The 27,760-nt window shown below is 41.3% G+C and overlaps 2 protein-coding genes across 3 annotated transcripts in view; one reads left to right on the plus strand and one right to left on the minus strand.

The window, feature by feature from the left end:
• The window catches only part of WWTR1 (WW domain containing transcription regulator 1), a 49,511-nt gene extending 41,930 nt beyond the window's left edge, over window positions 1-7,581 (plus strand). The window contains exons 4-6 of one of the 2 annotated variants that reach the window (XM_017835423.1): window positions 885-1,018; window positions 1,591-1,703; window positions 7,079-7,581. In XM_017835423.1, the coding sequence (XP_017690912.1) occupies window positions 885-1,018; window positions 1,591-1,703; window positions 7,079-7,098 (267 nt within the window). In that variant the 3' untranslated portion in view covers window positions 7,099-7,581. Of the gene's footprint in view, window positions 1-884; window positions 1,019-1,590; window positions 1,704-2,800; window positions 6,737-7,078 lie in introns of those variants that run through there. The other variant, XM_017835422.1, reaches the window with a different exon arrangement.
• A 3,360-nt stretch (window positions 7,582-10,941) lies between these two features.
• TM4SF4 (transmembrane 4 L six family member 4) lies at window positions 10,942-15,332 on the minus strand. Its single transcript, XM_017835429.1, has 5 exons — window positions 14,904-15,332; window positions 14,574-14,663; window positions 13,364-13,497; window positions 11,380-11,569; window positions 10,942-11,166 (listed from the first exon to the last, which is right to left on the minus strand). The coding sequence occupies exons 1-5, from the start codon at window positions 15,075-15,077 to the stop codon at window positions 11,149-11,151; spliced, it is 606 nt and encodes a 201-aa protein (XP_017690918.1). The 5' UTR covers window positions 15,078-15,332; the 3' UTR covers window positions 10,942-11,148.
• Between the last annotated feature and the right edge of the window lie 12,428 nt (window positions 15,333-27,760).

Consider the following 27,760-nt stretch of genomic DNA (forward strand, 5'->3'; position numbering starts at 1 on the left):
ATATATTGATAATTTTATTATAAAGGAAAGACTACATTAATGGGCACCAATATTTGTTAATTCCCAATGAATAATTGTTACATGATTCATGAAGAGATCAGACCACTCCTCCTCAATGAAAAGAATCAAATGAAAACATAGTAAAACATCATATTCTAGACTCAACAACCTGTTAATCCTTTCTCTATTGGGAGAATGAATGACTGATTCATTGGGAAAAGTTTTCTACTAGGATTTAAGTGAAATATTTACTTTGCTTATTTCATTAAAAAAAAAAAAGTTGAAAAATTAGGTTAAAAACAGATCCAGCTTGATTATTTTAAGGTCTTAGGTTATTTGTTTGGAACATCCTGCTGGAGCCAGATGACCTCTGTATAGAACTCTGCACCACTAGATGTCATGGGTGTTTTGCATAGATAATGCTGGAAGAATTTATCTTTCAAGAAGAGTTGTGAAACAAGTTTCCTTTGTCTCTGATTGCTTGTTTGTCGTCCTGCAGACAGCAGACATGAGACGGGTCATGAGGCAGATGCTTATTATGAGGCAGAGGGTTCGTCCTAAAGATTATTGGGTCACAGTCTTGTTCCAGTGGTTTTCCTCTGGCATGTTAAGTACTTTATGGTTGCTGAACTCTGGGACTGGCTTCCAGATGTGGTAAAACTGACAGAGGTTCTGTGGGGCTTTAATCCAGCACAGGGGAGTGTGAGAGATGCTGTCTGTCTACATCAGGATTTTCTTCAAATCAGTGTAAACAAATAGTCATCAGTGACATCCTTCAGAACTACTTTCCTCTTGTGTATATGTTATGTGGTCACTTGTTACAAGACTGCAGTACTTCTGAGCTGTTGGAATAACCCTTCTTGTATATTTATTTGCCTTTTCAGGAAGCTGCTCTGTGCAGACAACTTCCTATGGACTCGGAAAACATGGTCCCAGTTCAGACAGCTGTGAACACCCCTGCCATGACACAGGACATGAGGCCTATTACAAATAATGGATCCGATCCTTTCTTGAACAGGCAAGTTCCTTCTTCATTAGGCAATTGCTTCTGTTGCCTTCTCTAGACTGTTAAAGCTGTATCTCTAAAGTAGTTCCTATATCATCTTCTTTTGCACTCACTATAAACAGGGGATGTGGCTGAATGGCTGACCCAAAATATTTCAGTTTATGCTTCAAGAAGGAATCTTAGGAAAATTAATACATTGTAACAGATGGTTTTAACTGTGCTGTTGGGGTATGTGGAAGACATTATGTAGAATATTATCTAAGTATTAATACACTCAATTTTTTAGGCTATCAGAACTGGGTTTGTGTGTATATATATATATATTTATATATTTATATATATATGTGTGTGTGTGTGTGTATTTCAAAATTTAAGAGTGGCCTCACTGCAATTGCTTTGTTATTTGGGCTGATGTGACCCAAATATGATGTTGGCTAATCAGTGGCCAACAGTTGAGAATGAGGCTTAATGACTCAGTATCTAACTTTAAAATGGAACCTACTGTGCTCTCTTCCAACACTGTGCTCAGGGACTGTTTCTACCAGAGCATCTTTACTGAGGCTGTTTCATGTTTCAATTTATAGTGGGCCATACCATTCCAGGGAACAGAGTTCGGACAGTGGCTTGGGATTAGGATGCTACAGTATACCAACAACACCTGAAGATTTCCTCAGCAACGTAGATGAGATGGATACAGGTAGAATATTCTGATTTAGCTTAAAGTATAGTCATATTAATAACCTTGTGCTATAACTAGTAATGTTTTGTAATTGCATAACTGAACAATAATCTCTGCCTTTCCTATGCAAGAGAACAGCCTGAGACTGTGGGAGGAAATGCCCAGAAGGTGCTTGGTGCCCAGAAGGTTCTCAGCTTTAGCTTAAGTCCAGATTCTGCCCTTTTACCTTAGACTGATATTAAACAAAATGAGTAAAGTTGAAAAATGTGAGCCTTAATTTCTGTTTTCATGCCATTGTCCAAGGTAGGAGGAGTAAGAACCTGGTCTTGGGTTACATGTACAAATCACTGCATTTTCTAACTCTGGGAAATCAGTCTCATTAGTACATCTCTTACAGTGGCAAAGTTGGATTTGCCTTCAAACAGAATGTATTTTGCTAGCTTAGGTTTTGGTATGTATTTATTTTATATTAATGTCCTCGTGGTGTTTAGAATACTGAAATAAATTACTAGAAAACCAACAAGCTTTTTTCCAGAGAGTGGAATTCTCAGAACTTCCTCACCTAAACTTCCTTTTGAAGTCATCAGAAGTTCTAGATTATGCAGAGAGTGAAAGGTTTCTCTATTAAAGGCTTCCATGCTTGTTATTATTAATATATTAAAAAAAAAAGTACTATTATAGAGCTAAATTGCTGTAAAGCATGTTTTTCAATTATTCCCCATGGACAGCATTGCCCTGGTGCAGAGAACAGGATGGATGTGTACATGAGGCTCCTCTGCTGCTCCCTGGGCGGACCAGGGAACAAACTTGGAACCGTCCTTGCCTTCAAAGTGGAAGGCCAGAGCTGGGTGCTTTGGGCACTGCTGAAAGGGCCTTTCGTGTTTTTGAGAGCAAAGCAAGGATGTGAAGAGTACTCTTAGAAGATATATGCATTCTGCAAATACATTTTTGAGTAACTCCTATCCCATGTGGTGGATAGGAGTGCTCACAAGTGTTCATGGGAAAGGGGGAGACTGAATTTTAAGTCAGTTCTGTTGTTTTAAGTCAATTTTGTTGTTTTAAATGACCCACAAGAACAGTTTGGTATTTCAAAAGTTCTTCTTTACTTTTCCTAGGAGAAACTATACCACAGACAACAATGAACATAAATCCACAACAAACACGTTTCCCTGATTTCCTCGACTGTCTTCCAGGAACAAATGTTGATCTTGGGACTCTAGAGTCAGAAGACTTGATCCCTATTCTCAATGATGTGGAGTCAGTACTCAACAAAAATGAGCCCTTCCTTACCTGGCTGTAATCAGGCAATGCTGATTGGGCCTGCAATGCAATTCACATTTCTTATTCCTCTTGAGATAGAAGCAGAATATCTGAAAATCCTCAAGAGATACAACGTACTGCCTTAATGAGTTTTGCTACGTCGTCTTTATGATCAGTTTAATCTCTGCCTGGATTTGATTGATAACAATTTAAATATAAAATACATATTTTATATACACACACACACATATACATATATATACATATATGCATATATATTTCTTTTTAAAAAGCACACTACTTTAGACATCTGTGTACTTCTTTACCTTTTCAGACCAGGCAGTAACGTTTCACTTTAAGGACAGAAAGTGGCTGATGTTTGTGCATGTCCGTGACTGATCTCCTGGGTATTGACTGACATCACAGACCCTTTGTGAACCACAAAAGCTAACTGCTAGGTCAGTTGGTTCAGAAAACATGCACAGCATCAGGCCAGGAGAGCAGTTTTATTACTGTGTTTATGACAATAGTATCAGAAACTTTTTTAAATCAACTTACTTAAGCCTTAAAAATCTTTTTTTATTAGATCTTAGTAACTAACTGTGCTGTATGGAATACAGATTAAATCTGATCCATATGAGCCATAGTAATTATCATTTTATATTTATAAAGGCACAAACAATGCTATAACGGTTTCTTTTTTTCAGTATATTACTGTATAGTTTTCAGAAAATAAATACTTCCAATCTGAAAGTACCAGAATTGTTTAGCAACCTTTTTACACTAAAATATTGTTGCAAAATAAACCAGGCTGGTACTGACTGCTGCCTTTTAACAACAAAGCAATGTATTATAAACAAGCATTTAAAAAAAATTCTTAGATTTTTATGTTTATTATATTAAGCACTACAATTTTGTAACTTAACACATGAACAAACAATTTTTTATATATATATATAAAATCTGTGGCAAGTATCTTAAGTGAAAAAATATTCTTTTAAAGTCAGGTCTGGAAAATGTGGCACAACTCGTTGATGTTATACATAGTGGGAAAAACCCCTTCCTCATACTGTTTTCAGTAATGTTTTTAACTGACAATGTCAAAATACATGTAGTTGTATACATGAAAAAATGCAGTAACTTTATCAGGGTACTGCTGAAGCAGCATTGGGACGTGCCTGGTAAAGCTGCTTAGTTCTTGTGTCTTTCATTACTGTAATTGGTGCGCAGACACGAGGCATGTGCTCTGTGTTTCTACCTATTATGTAGCCTACAAACACCTCCTTACCAGAGGTTTGGGACTGAGAAGGCATCAAGGACATTAAGCTTGCAGTTCCCCTGAAATGCAAATGAAGTCCTGAAAATTCTTAAATATTTTGAAATTGTTTTATTTATAATCTATGAATTTACATTTTTTTATATGGAAAAATAGATTTGTTTATGAAAGGCATTAAAACTTTTCTCTAAGCTTAACCCAGGCTATATAAAGAGAAGAGATGTAGCACTAAGTGTAAATGTGTGTTTACCATGTCTGATAACACTTAACAAGATCTTACTGATGCGCCAGAATATTGATCACTAAAGACTTTTTTCCATCTGGTTGGGTGAAGGTAGGTGAAAAGGTCAGAGATGAAGTGGTGGTAATACAGAGTAGGTTTGGAAGACAAATGATGAGGTAAAAAATGTAAATCCTTGCTGGGAAGGGTGGCTGCAGACAGGGACACAGCAAAATGGATCTCTGGTGTTCAGTGAAAAACGTAACTGAAGCACTCAATAAACAACCCCGTCTGTGGTGAACTGCTGGGTGTACGTGGTGTCACAGGATGGAAAATAAAAAGCACACATATTGACATTTTAGAAAAAAGATGGAAGGCAAAGACCTACAGTTGTGAAGTTTTATTACACAGGGAAAAGTAGCTTTTTTAAATGTTTTTGGTTGGGTTTGGGTTTTTTTTAAATAGAAAAAGAGATGTTACAGCAGGGTTGTGTCTGCACAGAATTTAATTACTGAATGGGCATTGCATTTCTTTTACTCTTTTGGAGGAGCTATTACTTGGGGGGGCATGTTAATTATTTTTACTAGTGCTAACTTTTGAGATAGCACAACATTTCTTTCCAACAAACAGGGGACCGGGCAGGGCTGACCAGTATTACTGTAATTAGGTTTAATCTCTCTCTTTTAAGGATTTCTTCAGGTTGTCAGCCTAAATGAAAAACAGATGATCCTAGGGCTTTGTTCTTTAGTGCCATGACTGGTGTTGGTAAAGAACTGGAGGTCTTTTGGCCAACGTGCAAGGCCAGGTTGCCAGCACTGCTCAGTTGGTGGGAGAAGCTGATGCTGTCACTGCTGGAAGGACCCGCGGCAGCTCTATGTCTGAGTGCTGGTGTGATCCAGAGGATAGTGCTCATCAGCAGATTATGGGTAGAGAATGCAGTTTGTTCATTTGCTAGCAAGTCTGCACCATTGAACATGTGAGTTTGTCTTAATAAAAGCTATTCCGGGCTGCTGGGAATGCTGATTCCTGCCTGGCCCCACTCACTGTTGTCAGCCGAAGGCTGTACTTCCTACAGGGAAGACTGATGCAGCTTTCTAGGGAAGTCATATCAGATATTTACCAGAATCGTGACCCTGCAAGCTTGATTCCTTTTCATTGGTGTTTCTGGTGTTGAGTGTCTTGGTGCAAAGACCTTAAATGGTAAAGCAATCATAAACTGTGTTTCCATGTTACTTCTATAAAAAACCAGCAGCAGATCTGAAACAGGAGGGTGCTGTGCAGAACAACACTTCAGGGTGAAACAGCTGCCAGAATCTTAGGTCAGATCTTTACTCAATCATGAAGCAAATTGTGCTTAAGTTAAAAGTGATTCTTTATGCTGTCAGCTTCTAATTTTGTAATTGAGAGGGTGTATCAGGTGAAGTGTAGCAACAACAAAATATGTTTTTCAATGTTCTCTTTTTTAAAAAGATTTTGGCTTTAAACAGGGTTGTGGCAGAACTTTTCAGTATTCAAAGCATGTGTAATATGAAAATAAATTTATTGCTGACAATATTTCACTGTGTTATTTGAGATTTTGAACATTTACTGTACTAAATGTACACTGTCTATTTGTAGTATAAATACAACCAGTGTGCCAACTGGACAGTTTTGCCGTGACCATCCCTGAGAGTGGCATATGTAAGTCTTGGTGATACTGAAGTAATGGGATGTTGTTAATTACAGTTTGTATTCTGGTAATACTGTTAGAATGTAACTTGGGGAGGGATTGGATCTGACTTTTTGACAAATGCTGTTTGGGGGAAGGGAAGGATTTAAATGTCTATTTTAATTACAGAAAAATGTGGGTGGGTGTTCAAATAAACTTGTTTCCTAATATATACATCCACATACATGCTAGTTCTTTAACTATTTTATTTACTTTTTTAATTTTGTTATATGACATGTGTGAGCATTTGTTTATAATATTTAGTAACTTGCAATAGATTGTATGTATCAAAAGCAATGAGATCAAACAATCAGATCAAACTGTAGTATCCAGGGTTTGATTCTGGGATTTTTTTTTTAAATTATTTCTTTGATCTTGTACATGAAAAACAAATACAAATGAATTTGAAAGATTTTTGGATGCATATTGTTTTTTTAAATGTTTTGTTTTGTTTTGTTGGGTTTTAGTTTTTTGGCAGGTTTTAGTATGTGCTTCCCAGGGAACTGTACAACACTGCTTGGAATAAAGGTGCAGACATACAAATCTGTGAAAAAGGCATAAATGTTGAATAAAAATATTAGTACTTAGCAAGTCAAATGGTTATTTTACCGTTATCTTTCAGTTTATTAGTAGTTGTTGTTATGGCTGTTAGTGGTGGTTACAAATTTACTTGGAATGCTTATAACATGCTCCCCAGTGCCACCATTACTTGTTTCTTTTAGTGGCACCTTGTAATTCATAATTCACTAACAACACAAGTGCTGGTTTATGATTTGTTTAATACTGTTATCTCTAAGCAGAATCTTTAGCACTCAGTCCATTGGTTGTTAAATGCTGCTTTGGGGGCTTAAAAAGTGCCTTAAGTCTGATCCCTTATTCAAGAAGTTTCTTAAATTCTGCATTAAGAAAATACCTGTCTTCTTTCCCAGGAACAAGCCATGAAACCTAAACATCCTGGGATTCTGTTTGAATGTCTGGTCTTTACTGTCAGGGCACGTGACATGAGTCATTCAAGATCCAGTTCAGCTGTTACCATTAATTAATTTTAATAATTTTTCTTGAATCATTCTCTTCCATAATTTATTAAAGTTAATTGTTAGAATGTGTCTTAACGGTATCTTGCATTTACATAAAAAAGATCTGGAGCCTCCATCGAACATAAATGCCAAGTGTATTAGCTTCTGACTGTGTTTGGAGACGTGATTGCTAATTCATGCTTTATTTACTCAGGAATAATAATCAGGTTTCTTTGGCAGAAATAGCGAATGTGTGTTTGTAAAGGTCATTCAGTTTGTTCCTAATGACCAGCTCACAAGACTTCAGAAGGTCTCTCCTTCCAAGCTGCTCAGCCATGCTCGCTACAGCCTTGCTGCTGCTGGGCGTTGTTACCCAGGAGCTGTGCTAAAACCTCTCCTTCGGGAGCGATTTCCTGAGGTTGGTACGGCCTGAAAATCCCCGCCCTTTCAGAGGCCTGTCCGCACCGCGGCTGTCCCAGACGGAAGGTGGAGGAGCAGCCACGGGCGGGCCCTCCATGGGTCCCTCACGCCAGTGCAGGTCAGGCCGCACCCACAGCCCCAGAGCCGGTGTGTGTCCCGGGCTGGCGGCTGCGCATCACTCCGGCGTTCCATGGAGGCCTGTCCGGAGGGCGTATGGTACATGAAAATACCAGCAGTGGTAATTACAGTCTTTCTTAGCTGGTCCCCAAAACCTCAATCTTCCCTCAACTATTAATAGTGCTCGTGTCCCCATCAGGTCCCTCATAATTCCTAAGAGCGCAATGGCTGGAGTCACACACAATTTCCCGGAAAAATTAAGACTTTGTGTTAGGGTGGGGTTGGCTTTGTTTTGTGTTCTTCAGAAAATAAGAATCATTGTAAACAGCTGTGTCCAGAATTCTCTTCGGAGTGGGAGGGTGAGGCCGGGCAGGAGGTGGGCCCGCCCGAGGCTCCTCACGCCGCTCCGCCCGAGGCTCCTCACGCCGCTCCGCCCGGCCGGGCCGGGGCTGCAGCTCCCGCCCTCAGCTCGGCAGCGGGGCCGGGGCGGAGGAGCGACGCCGGCAGCAGGTAGGAGAAGGCGGCCGTGACCGCGGTCCGACCTGCGGGAGATCTCGCGGGTCCTGTGCCCTGAGCGCCCCGCGGGGCCCGGGAGGCTCCGAGCGGGCTCTCGGCCTACGGGCCAAAGTGCCTACGGGCCAAAGCGGGAGAGACGTTTACTGGTGCCGCTTTCTGCACAGACCTGTTTCCAAATAATGCCATAAATGCACAGTTAATGAGCAGATTGTGTCATTTTCAGCGCCTACTAAAGATTCTTCCCGGTTTGGATTGTTAGGCTGCACAGGTGGGGGCAGTCTGTATCTCAGCAGAGTCCTGCAGCAAACTAGCAATGAGGGGTGGAGGGTAACGGTGCTGCTTCTCAGGTGAAGATGTCTATAAGAAAGTCCCATTGTGTTGGCAGAGCTTTTGTAATTTCAGTAAAGCAGTGCGTCCTGATCTAGTGAAAAAGTAATTTGGCAAGAAAAAAGGTCAGAGGTGTTTTATCTGGGTTCTTATTCATGTTCAGTACTGCCATACCAGTGTCTACCCCCTGAGGCAAAGACCCCACCTGTATCCGTGTAATGGAACAAGTCAGCCTTCCCACCTTCGGACAGCTGGGGTTGCTCCAGGGTTTGCCATTGTTTGCCTTGCTGCTGGTTATACCATGAGTAATGTAGAATCCATGAAGGGGGGGGCTAAAGTTGAACTGGGAACTGGTAATGAGCTTTCAAGACTGGAATGATATTAGAAAACATCCCTTGCTCTGGGCTGAGCAATTTTTTTTGAAGTATATGTGAAGTATATGTTACTTCACTATTTTAGAAATGAACCTTTTGCAAAGAGTTGCCAGTTAAATAATGCATCATTCCCTGACAAGTCACACTGTGCTGTGGTTAACGTATCATTTTGTTGCAGTCTATTTATTGGAGATGAGCAATGAAGAGAACTCTTAACTGTATATACTTCAGCTGTGCAGGGACACCAGTTTTATCACGCTGAAGTGCGTGAGCTCAAAATCACAAGTGTACACTCCACACGTAATCTGAGTTGTTTAATAACCGATGTGTTTCCTTTTAAGTAAGCTCTTGGCTGAAACAGTGCCACACAATGTCAAAGTTGCCATGCTCTCAGTACTCTGGTCATCTGGTCACTAAGCAGGCAGTTTTTATGGGTGAATAAGCTTCAGTTAACATGAGCATGTCTTGAGATTTTACAAACAATAATAATCTTTTTCCTTTCTGCTACTAGGATTTCTGCTTCTGTATTTTTGTATGTATGTTGATATTTGTACACACTACAACGGAGTGTGGTGTTTAAGTTGGTCAGGGCTCCTGAGGTCTGTTTTAACACTTTCAGTTATCCCTGGTTGTGATTTCTCTCTTGCCATCATCCTTCTGTTCCTGCCTAGCACTGCCCTCTCTTTAACTGTGACTTCTCTTGCAGAAGCACCACTGGCCTGTTATTTCATTCTCTGTTATAAGGATCTATGATCAATCACTTTCCTTGATTTTACTGGACATTTAGCTCAGTAAAAACACAGAGCAATCAATCTCCAATTACTGCAGAACTGACACTGAAACTAAGTGCTAGGGGACAGCCTCAGATGTTAGCCATAACTGAAAAGATTTGGGAATACTGTTGCTGCCACTTTGAAGTGCGAGTTCAGCTGAGCTGCTGCTTCAGCTCCTTTTCCCTTGTTGGATACACCTCCAGGCCAGGGTGTGAATGGAGTCTGGATCACCAGATGAAATGTGTGTGCCTTGTGTCAATATCTCCCGTGTATTAGCTTGTGTTATAAAACCACCATGTAGCTGGATGTCTCTTGGAAGCACTAACTCATGAAGCACCCATTTGTTTTGGTTTTAGGTATCATAGCTTGCTGTCTGTTATTTCTTATCCTATGTCCCACAAAGATTTATGTATTCTGTTTATTAATATATCAAAGTTGTAAACTATGCAGCCACCCATCCCTTTGTTGAATGCTGATGAGAAACATTCCACGTCCCCAAAGGCTTCATATAAATAAAACAAGACAAATGCAAGATGAAGTGCAGGACAGCTGTCACCACAGATGAAATAGATGTGAGATGGTTGCACAGTGGGTGGCGATATAAAGAGTACTCTCAAATTCCTGCGCAATGCAGTAGAACAGGTGGGACATACAGCTGTTTCTAAAGAGGGTTTTTTATAATTTAGCATCTTGCACAATGTATCACTGAGGCCACTTTGCCTCAGTTAATGTAACTCTCAGTACCTAAATCAAGCTATTTAACATTTCTTACATATGGGTCAAGAACTCGCAGTGCTTTTGAGTACTTTGTTTTTCAGATATCCCTAACATAGATACAAAGTACATGAAATACATTTTCTGGTTTGTGAAAATTTGTTTCAGAAATTTTGTGTAGAAGCAGTTGATTTGAACCCCTCAAATGTCTCCAATCCCTCTTATTCCTTCTTGATTTCTTTGGGAAATAGTTTTTTCTTTTAAAGTTTTAAAAGTTCTTTCTGAAAGGTGTTTTTGCCTTTGAGCTCTCTATTGCCTTTCCTATCTCTTTCATAGCACTATGCCCAACACAGCTAACTTGAACTTCTGCAAAAAAGATTAATAAATAGCATTTGCACTCATGTGTAGATTGGAAGCTTTGAGGAGTTATAAGCTACATAACTGACCTGAATAGAAATTGTAACCCAAAATTGTATTTTGCCAGAGAATAGGCTCTTTTTAAATGGAAGCTGTTTTACAAAAATAAGTGTGAATGTGAGAGTTGAATTTCACTTATTTTATTCCACGATGAGGGGTTTCACGAAGGCTAGAAAGGGAGTCAGGGCTTCATAACGTTGGTGAAGGGAAGTGCCCTTCATTCTCATCTTCTTAGCCAGAGCCAGTGCATCTCAGGGCTGCTCTGTGGAGGGCTGCAGAAGGGATCTCCCAAGGTGAGGAGGGTTGTCTGCAATATTCATATTCTTTAGACAGTTCCATCTCCCTGGAAGAATAAAAACATGGAGGTAATTTAGTTGCTGTGACTTTGAAAGGATTTTATTATTTCTCAGTGGCAGCAGTGAAGAGTTTTGGCTGTACTTTAGGAAACATGATTGTGGCACTGGATGAAGGCTAGTTTAGTTTTTCAGACTGTCAGCTAGTCAGATGTACATATAACTGGTCAGTACACAAAATAACAGAACCATCAGTTGCTCACCCCACAACATCCACAGCATTTGCAGTCCCCACAGAGGGTTCCAAACAGCCCATTCACCACCTGAATACCACAGAGCACACCCTGGATCAAACTCATGATCAGCAGCAAGGAGAAGAGGGTCAGGTGCCATACGACAATATTTTCGGGTGCCAGACACTTGTTCCACAATGAATGGTCAGTGAGGTAATCCCTACAGGAGAACAAACAAGGAAGAAGACAATGTTAGCTCACAGAGCGAGGGGTCTCTCACAGCTGACAGGTTGTGTCATGGCCGAGGTTCTGTTCACTTTGGCAAGAATTTCCATTGCCACACTGGTGCTACACATCTAGAACATGATTTCAGTTTAGTTTCTAGATCAGTTGAAGCAATTGATTTGCAAAGACAGAGCATCAGAAGGGAACAATAGGAGGGGTTAAGTGATAAATATACATGACAGTGAACATGTTTAAGTTGAGAAGTGTGAGGAACAGGTAACTTCCAAATGCCATAGCTAAGATAAAATGACATAAAGATAATAATTATTTGAATACCATCAAGTTTCAATCCAGTCATAGAATCACAGAATGGTTTGGGTTGGAAGGGACCTTAAAGATCATTTTGTCCCACCCCCTTGCCATGGGCAGGGACACCTTCCACTAGCCCAGGGTGCTCCAAGCCCCATCCAACCTGGCCTTGGACACGTCCAGGGATGGGGCAGCCACAGCTTCTCTGGGCAACCTGTGCCAGGCCCTCACCACCCTCACAGGGAAGGATTTATTCCTAGTAGCTGATCTAAACCTGCTCTCTTTCAGTTTGAAGCCATTCCCCCTTGTCCTGTCACTACATGCTCTTATAAAATGTCCCTCTCCATCTTGTCGCCTCCCTTCAGATACTGGAAGGCCACAGTTCCATTTCCCCAAAGCCTTCTCCAGGCTGAACAATCCCAGTTCTCTCACTCTTTCCTCGTAGGAGAGGTTCTCCATCCCTCTAATCATCTTGGTGGCCTGCTCTGGACTTGCACCAACACGTTAATGTCCCTCCTGTGCTGGGGACCCCGTAGCTGGAGGCAGCACTGCAGGTGGGGCCTCACCTGAGGGGGCGGAGGGGCAAAATCCCCCCCTTCCCTGCTGCCCATGCTGTGGGATCAGCCCAGCACATGAGGGGTTTCTGGGCTCCCAGCGCACAGAGCTGGGGCTTGTCCAGCCTCTCACCCACCAGCACCCCCAAGTTGTTCTCCCAGGGCTGCTCTTGATCTGTTCATCCCCAGCCTGGACTGATACCGAGAGTCACCCTGACCTGGTGCAGCACCTTGCACTTGGTCTTGTTAAACCTCATGAGATTCCCACCTCTTGAGCTTGTCCGGGCCCCTCTGGTTGGCCCTGTCCTTCAGATGTCACCTGCACCACTCAGCTTGGTGTCATCCACAAACTTGCTGAGGGTGCCCTCGATCCCGTTGCCTGTGTCATTAGTGAAGATATTAAATAACACTGGTCTCAGTAGGGACCCCTGAGGGACACCACTTGTCACTGATGTCCATCAGGACTCTGAGCTGTTGACCACTACCCTCTGGATGCGACTGTCCAACCACTTGTCCATCTAACAGTTCACCCATCGAATCCCAAATCACCTCCCTCTCCTCCATGTGCCTCAGCACAGCTTTCAGGAGGGTCTGTTCCATGATCTCCCCAGGCACAGGGGTGAGGCTGACAGGTCGGTCGCTCCCAAGGTCCTCCTTTCTACCCTTTTTAAAGATGGGGACAATGTTTCCTCTTTTCCAGTCACCTGGGATTTCACCTGAATGCCAGGACTTTTCGAGTATGATGGAGAGTGGCTTGGCAACTGCATCAGCCAGTTCCCTCAAGACTCTGGGATGTGTTGCTGGCAGTTCTAAGAGCTTCTGTATTTTAACCAAACAGTATAATTCCCATTTTTATACAATGAATTTGGAAGTTGAATCATGTCACAAACTTAAAATATCCTTTTTTTCCGATTGCCTTGTCTTACCCATCCACGAAAGGGTAGGTCCAGCTGCTTCCAGTGTTACATTTAGGGCCTTTGTTTAGGGCCACTGCTGACAAAATAAAGCAGTATCCAGCTCCCAGAAGTCCAACTGCAGCAAATATTATAGAGGAAAACATCTGATGAAGAGAAAAATAACGTTATTTTTGTTCTTACTCAAACAATGAAATGCATCCTGTTCATGTCAGTGTAAGTTCCCTAAATTCAGCTGTTAACAATCAAATAGTCAACTCCTGAACAGCTAAAACATATTAGTTTGCAGTTGCATAATAAATGCGTAACGCATATGTAATAGGTTTGCAGCATAGCTGCATTGGTATGGAAAAGCTTTCCCAGTGCTGATGTCCCGTACCTGAGGAGGACAGGCCGGGCGCTGGCAGCAGATGGCACTGCTCCCCTCTGAGCCCGCCTGTCCAGGCTCCCCTTCCCCTTTAGCCGATGTCTTTCTCAGGAGATTACAAGCAAGACTGAAGCCTTGGACAACTCAGGGCATTAAAACAAAAAATCTACATTATCCCTTTACAAGTTACCTTTGATATCCTGGTCACATTGGGACCAAATAATTATATTTTTCCTTCCCAAGTCTCCCTTCAGGTTTCATATTAGTATACTTTTATCTCCTCACAAGTGCTTATCAGTGCTAGTTCCAGTACAATGGGGATGGATTGGAAAGTATGTCTTTATTTTTCTGGCTTTCTATTACAGCATTTTCATTTTTACTTACTAATATGTAACTAAATCGTGCAAAAACTAATGCCCTGCTTGAATTCTGAAGCACTTATAGCCATTGTATTGGTCTGCAGTGAATTGGGAATGTAGTGCCCAAATGCCAGAGTAATTTTTAAAACTGACAGCACAAAATGTCTAAAGAGAACTCTTATGCTCTGCAAAACAAAACAGTGCAGATCTTTAAGAAATTAGTTTTAATTGTGATAGTAACTATGAGTATCTTGAGACAGCAAAAAGCAACAAAGCTTGTTGCTTTGTGGTACCTGTGGCACAACATCAGAGGCATAATACAATTTTTACAGCCTGCTATTTCCACTTCCCAGCACTCAGACAAATGGCAGGGCCGTGTGTCCCACGCTTGAGACAGCGTCTGTCTGGTGTCTCAATGACTGTGAGAGGGAGATACATATATAATATCGGTAACAATTTTCCTTTTCCTTTCTTTGCCATGTTTCCTTTCACTTACCGCAAACCTCTTTCCACAGCTCTGATTACCACAGCATCCACAGCAATCATTATTCTGAAGGCCCAAAAATACCAAGGCAGGGAAGATCATCTACCAATAACAGAAATACAGTTTGAATTGGGATTAATTCAAGTTACATCTTCTTTTAGATATAATAGTTCTATGTATTTTTTTCTTATCACTAGATTAAGTTACTTATTGCCAAACTGTTGGATGACTTATAACTTATTTGTTTATCAAAGAGGAATTTGCAGTACTGAGAAAATTCAACAATGCAAGTCACGACTGGGGGTGGGGGGAAGGTAAGAATGTTTGAATTCATGTACTTACCAATACACCGGATCCCAAGATCCCTCCGAAGTACCAGACCTCATCTGTAATGTGTCCATTGTCTTGAGCCACTTTTCCTCCAGGGAAAAACAACAAAATGTTAGCGAGGGTGCAGAGCACAGCCAGGGGGATGAGAACGGTTCCCAGGCACTTGGCACAACCTCCCGTGCACATGCTTCTTTAAAGTTATTGCAAACACAATTGAAGGCAAAATAAAATCTCTCAGATGTTCGCAGAACTGCTTTATAAAAAGGAGTTTCTCAGTGTACTTTGCAAAATCCAGTTTCTGCTGTGCCGTTAGAGGGGCTGAGAATGCTCCTGTCAGTGTTCTGTAGTCGATCCAACACGCCCTGTGCTGCTTATTTATATGTCCTTCCAGCCGTGATGTCAATTTTCTGAACGTCCATAAATGAAATTACGTTCAATGCAACCTCTCATTTTACTATCACAACGCACAACCTCTGTTAATATTTTACTAAAATGGTGGAGTCTGGGCTCAGGTTATGGGTAGATATCTCTTAGTTCTGGATCGTCATTTTTATGACACATGGTACTTCTTTATACTACAAAATATTTCTTTGCGAAGACTGACATGAAAATGCATGATGAGTCAGCTGATATTAATAACATACTCATAGTCCAAGTTCTTACATGTCATGAGGTGGTTCTGTAATTGAAATAGTAGATAAACTAGCTGATACAAAGGTGAACAATTATAGACTGATAAAGATACACATCCACAAATTCGAAAAAGTTCTTGGGTTGCAGCAGGATGAGAAGCACAATTTTATTGCTGTTAGGCAATTGGACTGTGTCACAGGGTATGTGTTTCTCCGTATTTGGGATTAAAAGGTTGATTTTATATTTATTTTGTGATTTTTGGAAATTGTGCTACAGGATGGAAGACTGTTAGCAGGAAAGACTGAATTAGAAATGCTCTAAGATTTAAAGGCCCTCTTCACCAAACATTAAGTCATATGGTAAAGAGAATCAAAACCTCAAAGTATTTTCTGTAGATTGTATTTTGAAATTATGGCATATGCTGCATTTTAGGATAACTCACACTTTTTTTTTCCTTTCATAGGAGAATGTTTTGTATCACACATACTTAGGCTTATTCAATAAAGGATGGTAAGAAATGAATAATGATATGCATTCTTTAATATATTAGGAAGACCAGAGAATAGTTTCTTTGTGAGGACCACTCCTAGGAACAGACATGTCTTTAGTGCTGAGTGGACCATGATTTCTGAGGAAATCACACTAATTTACTTTGTAAAAGGGTTTATTCAGGTATTTATTAAGATGAATTTTGAGTGAGTTCTCATATTTGCTTATAATGCAACACAAATGGAGTCAGGGGAATGTTGGTGTGAAGCACAGATCTAGCAGAACAGCCTGGACAGTGACAGTGATGGTTCCTGGTGGACTGGAAGATCCCCACTAATCACAGTGCATTCCATGCTGTTGGCACAGATGCCGGTAGCTGACGATTCACCAAACAGTTTCTGGAAGTTGGGCTGCATTTGTTTTTCTTGCCTCATCTCATCCCCTCTTAGGCTTTTGGCTAGGAGTGGTGGAGTCCGTGCACGACACGCGCTGTTTGGTGCACGTTTAGAAAGCATGGCCCTCTGCATCCCACACTGCTCAGCCAGAGCAGCTGCCTCTGCCAGGTGCTGGGAGCTGCCCAGGTGCTGTCCCAGCCATGTGCTGTCCTGCCCGTGTGCTGTCCTGGTCATGTCCCTCCTGTGTGCTGTTCCAGCTGTGTCCTGTCTTGCCCATTGCCCATTGCATGTCATGCCTGACCTGGGCACAGGACCTGCCTGTCCTCCACACAGAGCAGACACCAACAAAGGCATTGCCACCGACTGTTGATTGGGCCCTGAAGGAGAGAGGGGCCTCTGGTCCCTTCTGTGTAACAGCAACATGAGCCTAGCCACTGAGGAGGGCATTTTGAAAGGCTCATTCTCATAAATTTACATTTCATCCCAAGAAGAACACCTATTTTGCAACCAAAGAGCAGACAGAGAAACAAAGTCCTGACTGAGAGCACTGGTGTTCAGTAGGATGTCAGTCGGGCCGATGTAAGCAGTTTTCATGGCTTTCGACAACCAGCTATTGCTTCTGTGGCAAAGATTCAGAACCTGAAAACCCTCCATGTGTCACCTGATACATTAAACTTTCATGACATTCCCATTTGTTAGTCAGCATCTGTAATTTGTCTCGCACTTGTAGTGGCTCTGTTAACAAGCACAGAGAAAATATTTGCTGTAGCTGGAACATAAATCTTACTTGGCTTTTTTCCCCTTCTTTGTCGTACTAGAATGTGGCTTTTTTGCAGTTGTGAATCCTGGCTTGCAAGAAGGGGGAAAGCTTTAAATTGTATTGCATCCAGCACCCTGCCATCTTGATTCACAGCAAGTGGCTCAAAGGCAGATGCTTCCACCAGGTCCTTGCCAGGCTTTCACAGCACAGCACTCCTGTGCTTTCCCTTCCTCCGCTTTCCAACACTGTCAGTGCCACTGAAGGCCACAGGCCCCTCTGTTCAACTATACTCATTTATGCATGGCCTTTTTAAACTATTGCCAACCTTTATGTGAGGGTTTAAGTTACACTTTTTCCTCAGCAGGTGTGGTGGTTTAAGGCAAACTGGCATCCAGCCTGATCTGGAAAACACCACTTAGATTGATTCAAGTTTTTCTCCCAGAGAAAAACTGAATGGTTTGCACCCAATTCCTCTGAAAGCAGAGTTTTTCTCTTCTGTTCTAAGCCCATGTTTTCCAGCTCTGGCCATTTATCTGGGAGGAGGACCAGTGACCATTGTCAAGCATTAGCCATAATTGGTTGTCAAGGAATATATGCTTCATCTTGGAGACTCTGAGGGCTGATAACTGGGGTGGTGCCGGTCTGTGGGTGTTGTGTCATCCTGTCCTGTTGAACAGCATTTTTCTAGCAATTGTGGTATCACAATGGAAGGCACTCCTTTCTGATGTGCTATGGGAGGGTGTTTCCTCTTTTCCTTACCTCCTGAGTCATACAAAGCCTGTGCTGTGCAGAGAAAGATGAAATGACATCTTTTCCTTTGGAAAAATAATAGGAATGGAAGGCCACTCAGATAGTTTTGGTACTTTCAGGAAGATGTAAGTGGTGACAATACCTTACCAATTTTGTATTTTGATGTCTCTATTAATTTTTAATTAATAGGTGTGTAGATAGGTGTGTCTTGATCAGTTTTTATGTCAGTTACTGAACTCATTATACAGTTACAACCAAAGGTCATGAGTTCTTGCTCTTGTGATTTGTGTAGCTGCTTCCATATTCGAAATGTAGTTTGGATATCTAGAGCTTCATAAGGTTCTGTGACAAGTACTGATCCTCCCTTAAATTGAGCCAGGGAGGGTTTGGGTACAAATTTATGGGTAAAATGGGATTTACAGTAGCGTAGTTGAAAACAGGTCTGTTCAAGCCTCTGCTGCTGCAAATAAATTTGTGTGTGTGTTTTTTTAATATTTATATTTTATGTATCTGGTGACACATTGATACCAAGCAAGAAATACAGAAGTTCCTGCATAAGATCCCTCTTAAAACACTTAGCATGGTGTTAGAGTTGCTTTGTGTTGTGCAGTTCCATTGAGGGCTGGAGAGAAGCTGGTAAACTGTGGACCAAGTTCCTTTTCTTTGAAGAGAGTGTGAATAAGAATGAGCTGAAAAATATCTCCCTTCATGTGACCCAAATCTTCATTGCAGTGAAAGATCATTTTAGTACAAGCTCTCCTTTGGAGAGCTCCAAAAAACCCTCCAGCTCTGATAGCTGTGTAGTGAACTCAGCAGGGTGTACTGAGGGGACAGACCCCGCTCCTGTTGCTGATGATTCAGCCACTCTTTCCCTGTGACATCCATGGATATGAAATGTATATTGGCAAGAAGCTGAAAGAGTGGAGCTGTGTATGTGCACAAGTAAAAGTCATCATCACACCCATATACACAGCTTTGGGAGAAATTCATCCCCTTTCATATTCCCAGGCTCCTCTGTCAGACCTGGGGGACTGGCTGTGTAGGAGGCACCTTAGAGCAGAGAAGGGAAGATGCCTATGGGAAAGCTAGGTGACATGGGCTTGCCCCAGCTGCCAGACTCCCCCAGGCTCTGAGGACAGACTGGTAATGTGCAGCGTTTCCCTCGTATCTTTTTGACTTTAGATCTCCTCCTGATGTTTCTGTGCAGATAAGAGCTCATGACAGACGAAGCTTGCACTGGGTGGTGTTTTAAGGGACACATGGACATCACGGTGAATACAGAAAGGCCACATACACTGATGAAGAGTGTTTAGGAGAAGTGGGCTGGAAGGCATGTTAGAACTAAAACAAGCCCAGATTCCTGTCCAGTGTAGGCAGTTCTGCTGCCAGTAGTCAGGATTTAGATGTGATTTCAGCTTCCAAGAAAGATAAAATTTATTAGGTCCTAGAATGCTTGTCTGCTATAGGTGAATAATTGCCAGCTTAGAGTGGGACACTGCTTTGCCTCTCTTGAGAATGGAAGTAGGTTGGATGAAGAAGCCTGAATTTTAATGTACTATTCCAAGTAAAGGTTTTATTCTGTGACATCACTATGATATCTGATAGCCTAGTCCTTTCTTTTTAGAGAAAAATATTTGAAATGAAGTTTTGATTTCCATTGGTGTTAGATGTATGTTTAAGTTAATTATGTTTTCACACAAAAATTTATTTTACTAATTAGACTTTTACTGCTTTACTGTAACTCAGCTTCATACTTCTTTGCTGTTTTACTGTTCTGCAGTCAATGTTCAATTACCTTCCGTTTTAGCTGCTCCCACTGCCTGTTCACCAACTTTGCAAAAAATGCCCTTTTCTATATGAAACATATTCTGTAAAGCTTTTAATAATCCCCTTCCTTCATTCTCCTCAAGGCATACTCTAACCACGAGGCCAAAAGTAACTGTCAACAGCAGCAAATAGGCATATGGCCTCTAAGCAATCTCTGATGCTTCTCTAATTTATATTACTTTTAAGTAAGTAAAAATCATGTAACTGTGTATGTAATGTCTTTTTTTCTGCTGTTACATGTCTTGAGTCTTATGAGACTTATTTTTGTTCATTTGCAGAAAAGGTGTTTTGTTATGTATTAGTCAAAATTGCGTTTTTTGTAAACTACAATGTCTGTAGGAGAAAACAAAGGAACTTCAGTATTGTTGTGGACCATCTAAGCACCACTGAAGTACTTCTAATAATGAGTACTGAGAACTAAAATTCAACCTGAGGTATTTTCCAAAATGGGAGAAAAAGCACTTGTTTCCTTTAGGGCTGCCTGTTATTTATTTCTCTGTGGGGTGTATGCACTCTATTGTTATGCTGTGAGTTTTTACCAAGTCCCACAAATTATTATTTACAGAGGTTATGCAGAGCATGCTGAAGTGCACAACTGTCCACCAGGTACAATCATTCTTTGGCTGAGTATAGTTTAGTTTTTCTTCTTCCTCCTGACTTTACAAAAGCAGGCAAACAAGCAGGAGATGCCTGGGAAACCATGCCAGTTTCTTCAAGTTTGGGAAACGGATGAATCTGCCTCCTGTTTTTACCAGATGCTTTTATTTTTCCAGTAGATGAACTGGTTCTGCTGCCTTGCAGGGAAGTGTCACAGGATGCTATCACTGTGCTTGCTTTCCTCTAACTTCTTTCTCAAAGTGACTATTTGTCACTCACTTATATGTCTTCAGAGCCTGGTAGCATTCATCCTGATTCAGTGTGTTTCTGAAGAGTGCAGTGATACACAGTGTGTCTCCATGTGTATTATCCTCCCAAAAAAAACAGTGCTTTTCATGGTTTGGTCTGCTTTTAGTTTCATTTTCTAGCAGTGAAAGAAACAAGAAAATTTCAGTTGTAAGTAACATTTGTACAAGGTCTCTAAAGCTTTTGAAAACGTAAGAAAATGAAATGACTGTTGCTTGAGCGAGATCTTGGCTGCAACCTGAAGTACATAGCTGCCCCCCCTGTCACTGAACCCTCAGTGCTGGTGCAGGTGGAGATTGCTTCTGTCTTTACTGTGGTGCAAACATCAAGTGCATGCATGGCCTTAAGGGAAGGTAGGTGCCTGAGATAAAGCCTGGGCATTCTTATCCCTCGCTACATACCAGTGCAAGTGAGAGGAAAATCCTCCTGTGAATTCATTAATTCACCTTATCTAGGAAAAAATTTTGGCTCCAAATGTAAAGCAGGAATAATGCTGCAAACTTATATGGAGTTGCTTTGCTTTCACCCTAGAAGAGAACACTTGTTTCCTGTCTTTTTTTCAAGACTTGGAGGAGATGGGAGCAGAGGAGAACCCAAGCTCTTGGTTTCTGCAGCTTGCTTATGTTGCTGATAACCAGCTTTCCCTGTACGTTGGCTCCTGTGGTAAATGAGGAGATGTGAGCTGCACATCCATCAAACCAAGCCTGTCTAGTTTCATCTCTGCTTCTTGGTTTTATATCCTCCATTTGTGTTGTCCAGGTGCTCCGTGGAAATGACACAATTGTGGCCCATTGGCTCTTTTGCTTCTCTTGCCCATCCTTCTGTAAGAGCTATGTCTGCCTTAAGGCATGTGTAGGGAGGCAGAATGAAGAAAGGCAGGAAGGATGTCTTTTCTGTGGAAGTAGAGTTGGATAATTCCTGTTTCCATTTTGGATCAAATCTGAAAGACTTATGGTTTTGAAGTTGTTCAAATTTAAGGGCTGTGGTGGCTCATTCCAATCTGTATGTCTCATGTACTCACACACAATTCTGTACTGCTTTTGATTGGCAAAAAGAATGCTGTTGTATACTGCATTCTCTTTAGTCCATCTGGTGTGAGACTGGGATGTTTAATGCCTCATAGTTATCTTACTCATAACTACAAACATGCTTCCAGCTGGCTAGTTCATCTCCCATGCTGATTTCACAGGACGTTTGTTAAGAATGGGGTCGGAGTCCATGTTTATAATTTATTTCCTCTTCAGTTGTTTGCTTTGCTATCCTCATACTGTAATTCTATTCAAAAGAGAGATTTTCATGACTGAATAGTATTTTCTTCTATGCTGAGCTCCTCTGATAGCAATAAAGTTCTAAAGGAAGCAGATGGTTGGGTTTTAAGCTGTGCCTAGAACTCACAATTGTGACTTTTTCTTTGTTTTTCCAAAATAAGTAAAACATTTAGTTTTTAGTTAATACATTAAGAATCTAGTAGCATACCTTGTACATATCCATGGTTCCTACAGAATTCTATGGGAAACCTTGCTAGAGAAGAAATGAATTATCTTACCAAAATCCTTCTTCATCCACAATTAAAATGGCATTATTTTGCCCAACATGCTCAAATTGTTGGTGCCCTGACCTTGCAGTCCCTGTATTCCTGTTGTCAGCATTAGGCTCCATAGGCTCATGGAGGGCTCATCCTTGTGGGTGATATGTGACTACGTGTTAGTGGCCTTGCCAGCAGTGGATTTATTCCCCAGTCACTGCTGTAGTGGAGAGCTGAGGCTAAGCAGTTTGCCTTTGCACTGTTGTAGTAGTTCATTGATTTCTCAGTTAACAAATAAATTAAAAATGGAGACAGCTCATGCAATGGCAAGTCTAATTTTCAACCAATTCTGTGAAAGTCTGTATTCTTTTCAGGATCCAGTTGAAAATGTGTAAAGACTTGTGTTCTTATAAATTGTATGTTGTTTATTGACAGCCCCATGCTATCCAAAGAAAAGCCCATGGAGCAAGGACATGACATGCAATGCCTGTTATCAGACTATTAGTGCCTTTTTTTTAGCTTGGATTTCTTAGCTAGAGTTTTGGAGGGAGGACAGGACACCCCCTACACCTCAGTTCTTCCTGTGCTGTTGCAGCTTTGGGAGCTTACCCTGTTCCTATGTCCGGAGCATCCAGAGGAGTGGGGGTGCATTTTCCATCTTGCTCCCTCACCCTCCACTGCATCACTTTGCAATCGTGAAATCTGCATTAGGTACAGCAACAAATTGGTTGCTCTGTAAATAGACATCCAGATGGTCTAAGGCAACTGTTTTGTATTAAACACTGTTTGTGCCTGGTAATTATGGATCAGTTGTTATCAAATTTGCCAGGCTAGGACTAGAATTATACTGCTGGTTACAGTATCTACATTAGGCTCCAAATGATCCTTAGCACTGGAAATCTTGCCTCTGGGTGTGCCGTGTCTCTCCTTACAGCACAATTCTTGTCATTGTCACTATGCAGTATCTCTTTACACAGGACTCTGTTGCTGAATTGTTACTAAACATAAGGATATTCTAGCTATCCCCTCTTTTAGTTACATTTCCTATTTGTTTTGCAGACAAAGTTAGTCCCAGTTTGAAACTGAATTAGCTGTTCCTCCACCACTGAAAGCCAATGTTTTTTAAGTATAGTGTGGCAGTATCCTGTCAAGTGCAGTTTGAGTACGTTAACTACTTCACAGATTTGTCTTTTATTATACTCCATAGTTTAAAGTTGCTTTTTTTTTCTGAGATTTACATGGACCATTTCATTTTGTCAACATAGTGATTGAAGACATTCACATTATGCTTTTCCAAATAATTTTAGCAGTCTGTATTTCAGAAGTGAAAACAAATTTTAAACTTATCTTTTAAATCACATCTTTTTGTTTCAAAACATGTAAGACAAATATTAATTGCTTTTGTCGGGAACAGTTTACATACAGTTTTATAGATGGACCTTGTGTGCTCAAAGTTGACACAAATCATGAATTCCTTTTCACCACTTCAGTTTAAACTCTATCATGACTTATGAAAAAGTGGTGCAAGACTGTCTGCTGATGCATTTCTCACTGAAGCATGGAATATACAAGAAGAGAAGAGCAGCTGTATTTTTCTTGTGTCATTGAAATGATACCAACTACATTTGATGAGAGGAAAAATGGCTTTACCATAAATAGGTTAATTAATGGAGGTTTTACAGCAGCCTCTGCTAAATTGGTTTTATTTCCATGGCAACACTTTCTGCTTCCCGGATAACTTCGTTTCAGTAACTGTAAGACTGAAGTGAGTGGAAGATAGACCTTTCTGTGTAGTCTTAAGTGGGCAACTACAATAAATTTCCATATCATGAACAGATAAATATAGGCACTTAACCTTGTTGTGTAGGGAATGTAATGTTACAGGTTGCTGAGAACCAAATGTCAGCAAAAGTAAACACATAATTGAAAGTGAGCCTGTTGATAGTGCTAGTTCATCCAGACTAAAAGCACATACAGAATCTCAGCTGCAGGGAACATAATGCAGTGCTCTTTTGTTTTCTTTCTTTCTGCTGTGAATTTTTATTGTGTTTAGGAGCAGGACTAGAGCTAGGTACCTCTTGATCTATTCTATAAAAAACCCTCTTGCTCCTGTTTCTGCTTCAAATTTGATGTTGGCTGTCATGCAGTTGGAAGGCCTAGAGAGACATTTACCAGGATGCAGTTTATTTCGGAGATATATCATGTATGGGTTAGTGGTTTACTTTGTTTTCTGAAGACATGGAAGTAATCCAGTTTGAATGCAAAACACTGGGTTGTGTGAAACTTGAAGAACTGCAAGCTCAGGGTTGGTTACAAATTTTTTTCTTTTTGTTTCCCAAACAGCAAAATAAAATTTGGATCTTTTTCACATATATCTTTCCTCAAAAACCTATAATGTAGTATGTCTTACAACAATTTATGTGCTTAGTCTTGATTTTTTTTTTTTTTTTGGTAAATGGTTAAAACTGTGGTCAGAGTTGACTCACCTTGAGTAGATTAGTTATCGCTTGTGTTAATATTTAATGGTACGGTACCAGGCTGTACCCTGTTCCTTTCAGAACACTCCCATATTGTTTTGATAGATAATGCATCTCCTGCATTAACACCAGGGATCTGGGATTAAGCAGGCTGTGTGACCTCAAAGGTGAACTGCTGTCTTTGTGTAAGGGCTGCAATGGATCCTAACAGTGCAAACATTCAGAGTCCAAGAGCCTAATTCTGGTCTTATTCATAGTGATTAGCAAAAAGCTACAAATAGATTGAGGAAAAAAAATAGAAATCATTCTAGTTAGTTATCTGTATCTCATTCTGAAAAATATACTGAGCTTTTTGAAGCTAGTCCAAGGCCCGGAGACTGTGGCAGCTCTTAAGAGTTCTTGCTTCCTTTCTTTCTTGTCTGCCCCTTAAGCTGTCTTTTCCACCACCTCCTTGTGTAGTCGGTGCCAAGGTCAGCTGCACTCCTGAGATGGGCTGCACTCTGCTGCCACTTCCCCCAGCCATGGCTCTGCCCCGCCAGCTGCCTCCTGGCTGTGCCCGTGTCCCCTGCGTGGCACAGTGCCCGTCTCTGCAAGTGAGACACGGGGCAGTGCTGCAGGAGCAGGGATCTGAAAAAACACCACAACGATGTACAGACTTGTCCTCTCTGGCAGTTAGTTAAGCCTCTCTAATTTTTCACCCTGCTCCCTTTGTTGTGTTTTTGGTACTTCACCAAGAGGACAGAAGGCTTGTTTTTGGCAGGGAGGAGTGCCCTGGCTGCCCCTGCAAGGCTCGTGCCGGTGGCCTGGGTGGCAGTGCTGGGCCTCCTTGGCCTGTGTCCACCTGGGCCTTCCACCATCACTGAGGGGAGGGGGCCTGGTACTGGCTCCTTGGCAGCAGAGCCATTCCCCTGTGCACAGTACTGATGGGCTGATCTGGCTGAAAATGAGCAATTTGTAGTTTCCACCCTGGGCTAGTTTTCATTCATGTTAGTTCTGTGATCAGTCCAAGCAAGGCTGCAGGAATGCCAGGACCAATATTAGCAAAGAAGCAGAAGTTCTGGCTGGATAGCTGTTTCAGAGCCACAGGTAGAGAGGTTGCTTGCAGGTAGAACCAGTTGCTCCCAGACACAGCAGATCTACACTTTGACTTTGTCAAAACTCCTGCTTTTCAATGGCATGCTTATCTTAGGTTTTGTTCTGTCTTCAAATGGAAGTCACTGAGGCACATGGTTTTTTCTATTTCTAATTTCTATCTAGGCAACAGAGTAAGGGATCTAAAATTCAAGGTGCTGAAAGTTGCAATACAGTAGTTGATAATTAGTTGAGTTTGATGTGTGAGCTGCAACTTTCACCATGAACAGCAATTGCAGTGGTTGTATGTTTTTTGAAGAAACACATGTAGCCCTCATGCAGAGATCTTCCTCTGCAGTTAGCAGTGTTACGAACTGCTTGGTACTTAGTCTAGCTCGGCATTCCTTCACTATTTCTGTGCAGTCCCTGTGCTGTGCTGCTCACACAGGAGCATTCTGTTTTCCCTCTGAAAACACTGCACTTCGGGCCTGATGCTTTTCAGGACAAGCTCAGGTGGTTACTTTCTGTCTGAAGCTTTGACTTGTCAGATGACATTGCGTGTCTGCTCTGACTTCTCCCTTGTGGAGCCCATAGAAATCACTGAGGGATCCATGTGCTTAATCAGCTGTGTTGTGCTGGAAGCAGTGCAGGAATGCACTGGGCTGAGCTTTTTAGATTCAAATGATGAGAAATTTGCTGCCAGTGTTGGTGGTCCGTACTCAGTGATTATTTCCCAGTTCAAAACAAGAGATCATCTTAATACTGCTGGCAGATCACAGAAACGATGCTTCCTTAGTGGTGGTGCATTTTGGTGATATCCATAATGGAGACAGGTGTTTTCACCAGTTCTGCTAGTCTCTAAAAAGTAACAAATATGGGAGTGTTAATATAAAGACTTTTAAAGACGTGATCTCTGGTTTTTTTGGCTGTTCCAATCATCCCTGACAATATGCATTTCTGCTACATGCAAAACAGTCGTTACAATGTAGTAACAATAATGAGAAAAAACTCACAAAAAATACAGTAATACTTTTAGTTCTACATAATATTCTAGGGCATATGATACACACAGAGTTTGATCCCAATTTATTTTTCAGTTGGAATACTTGTAGTCCAAAGGTGTAGATATGATCATATCTATGGATATGAGACCGGATGTGGCACTAGTAACCATGGCAGTAGTGGATCAAGGGTTGGACTTGATGATCTCAGAGGTGCTTTTCAACCCAGCTGATTCTATGATTCTATATAGGTATGCCCTGTAAGTATTATGCTTGGAAAAGCAAAATTGCATTTTTAATTTCTTGCTGATTGGATATTTGAGTTTTGCCTAGTTAAACTTTCTAATATTCCTCATACTTCTGAAATCTTGAATAGTTCTGTTTTGTAGTGAAGCTGTATAATTATAGTAGGGCTGCAAGAAGTATAGGAAAAGGGAAGGATTTTATTAGAGGCTATTGCTTGCATTGTCTTAGGCAGGTCAGCATACTCTGCACACCTGCCTCTTAGACACTGTATCCTGTAACACAAGGACAAGCATTCCGTCTGTTCCAGGGCTCGCAGGAAAAAGTTATTAGTCATTCATTCAGTGGCACACCCATTGCTTACTAAGAAATATTTTTAGAAAGAAGCAGAAGTCCACAGCATGGCTTACACAGACTTTTTTGAAATACTTGGCTACATGCACACCCGTGCCTGTAGCCTTCACTCAAGGAAACTTTTTAATTACATCCATGGGAGTTGTGTCCAAGTTGAACAACTCTTGGGTGTAATGGGCTACCTGTTGGGCAACTGAATTTACTATTTTCAAAGCAGGAAAATTCCTGTGCTGAGCAATACTAGAACCAAAACATCCAGATACATAGGAGCTCTGGGAGCAAACATAGAGCTTCACTAAATTCTTGTAGACTTAGCAAGATAATTTCGGTTAGCTTGGTGTCAGGATGATGTATGCTGGAAGACGAATGGGAAGTGCTTGATCTGACATGGTCTATGGTGAGACCTACAAAGGCACCTTGCAACTGGCACTGACTTCCAGC

The sequence above is a fragment of the Lepidothrix coronata genome, unplaced genomic scaffold (genome assembly GCF_001604755.1).
Source record: "Lepidothrix coronata isolate B3197 unplaced genomic scaffold, Lepidothrix_coronata-1.0 Scaffold256, whole genome shotgun sequence".
NCBI lineage: Eukaryota > Metazoa > Chordata > Aves > Passeriformes > Pipridae > Lepidothrix > Lepidothrix coronata.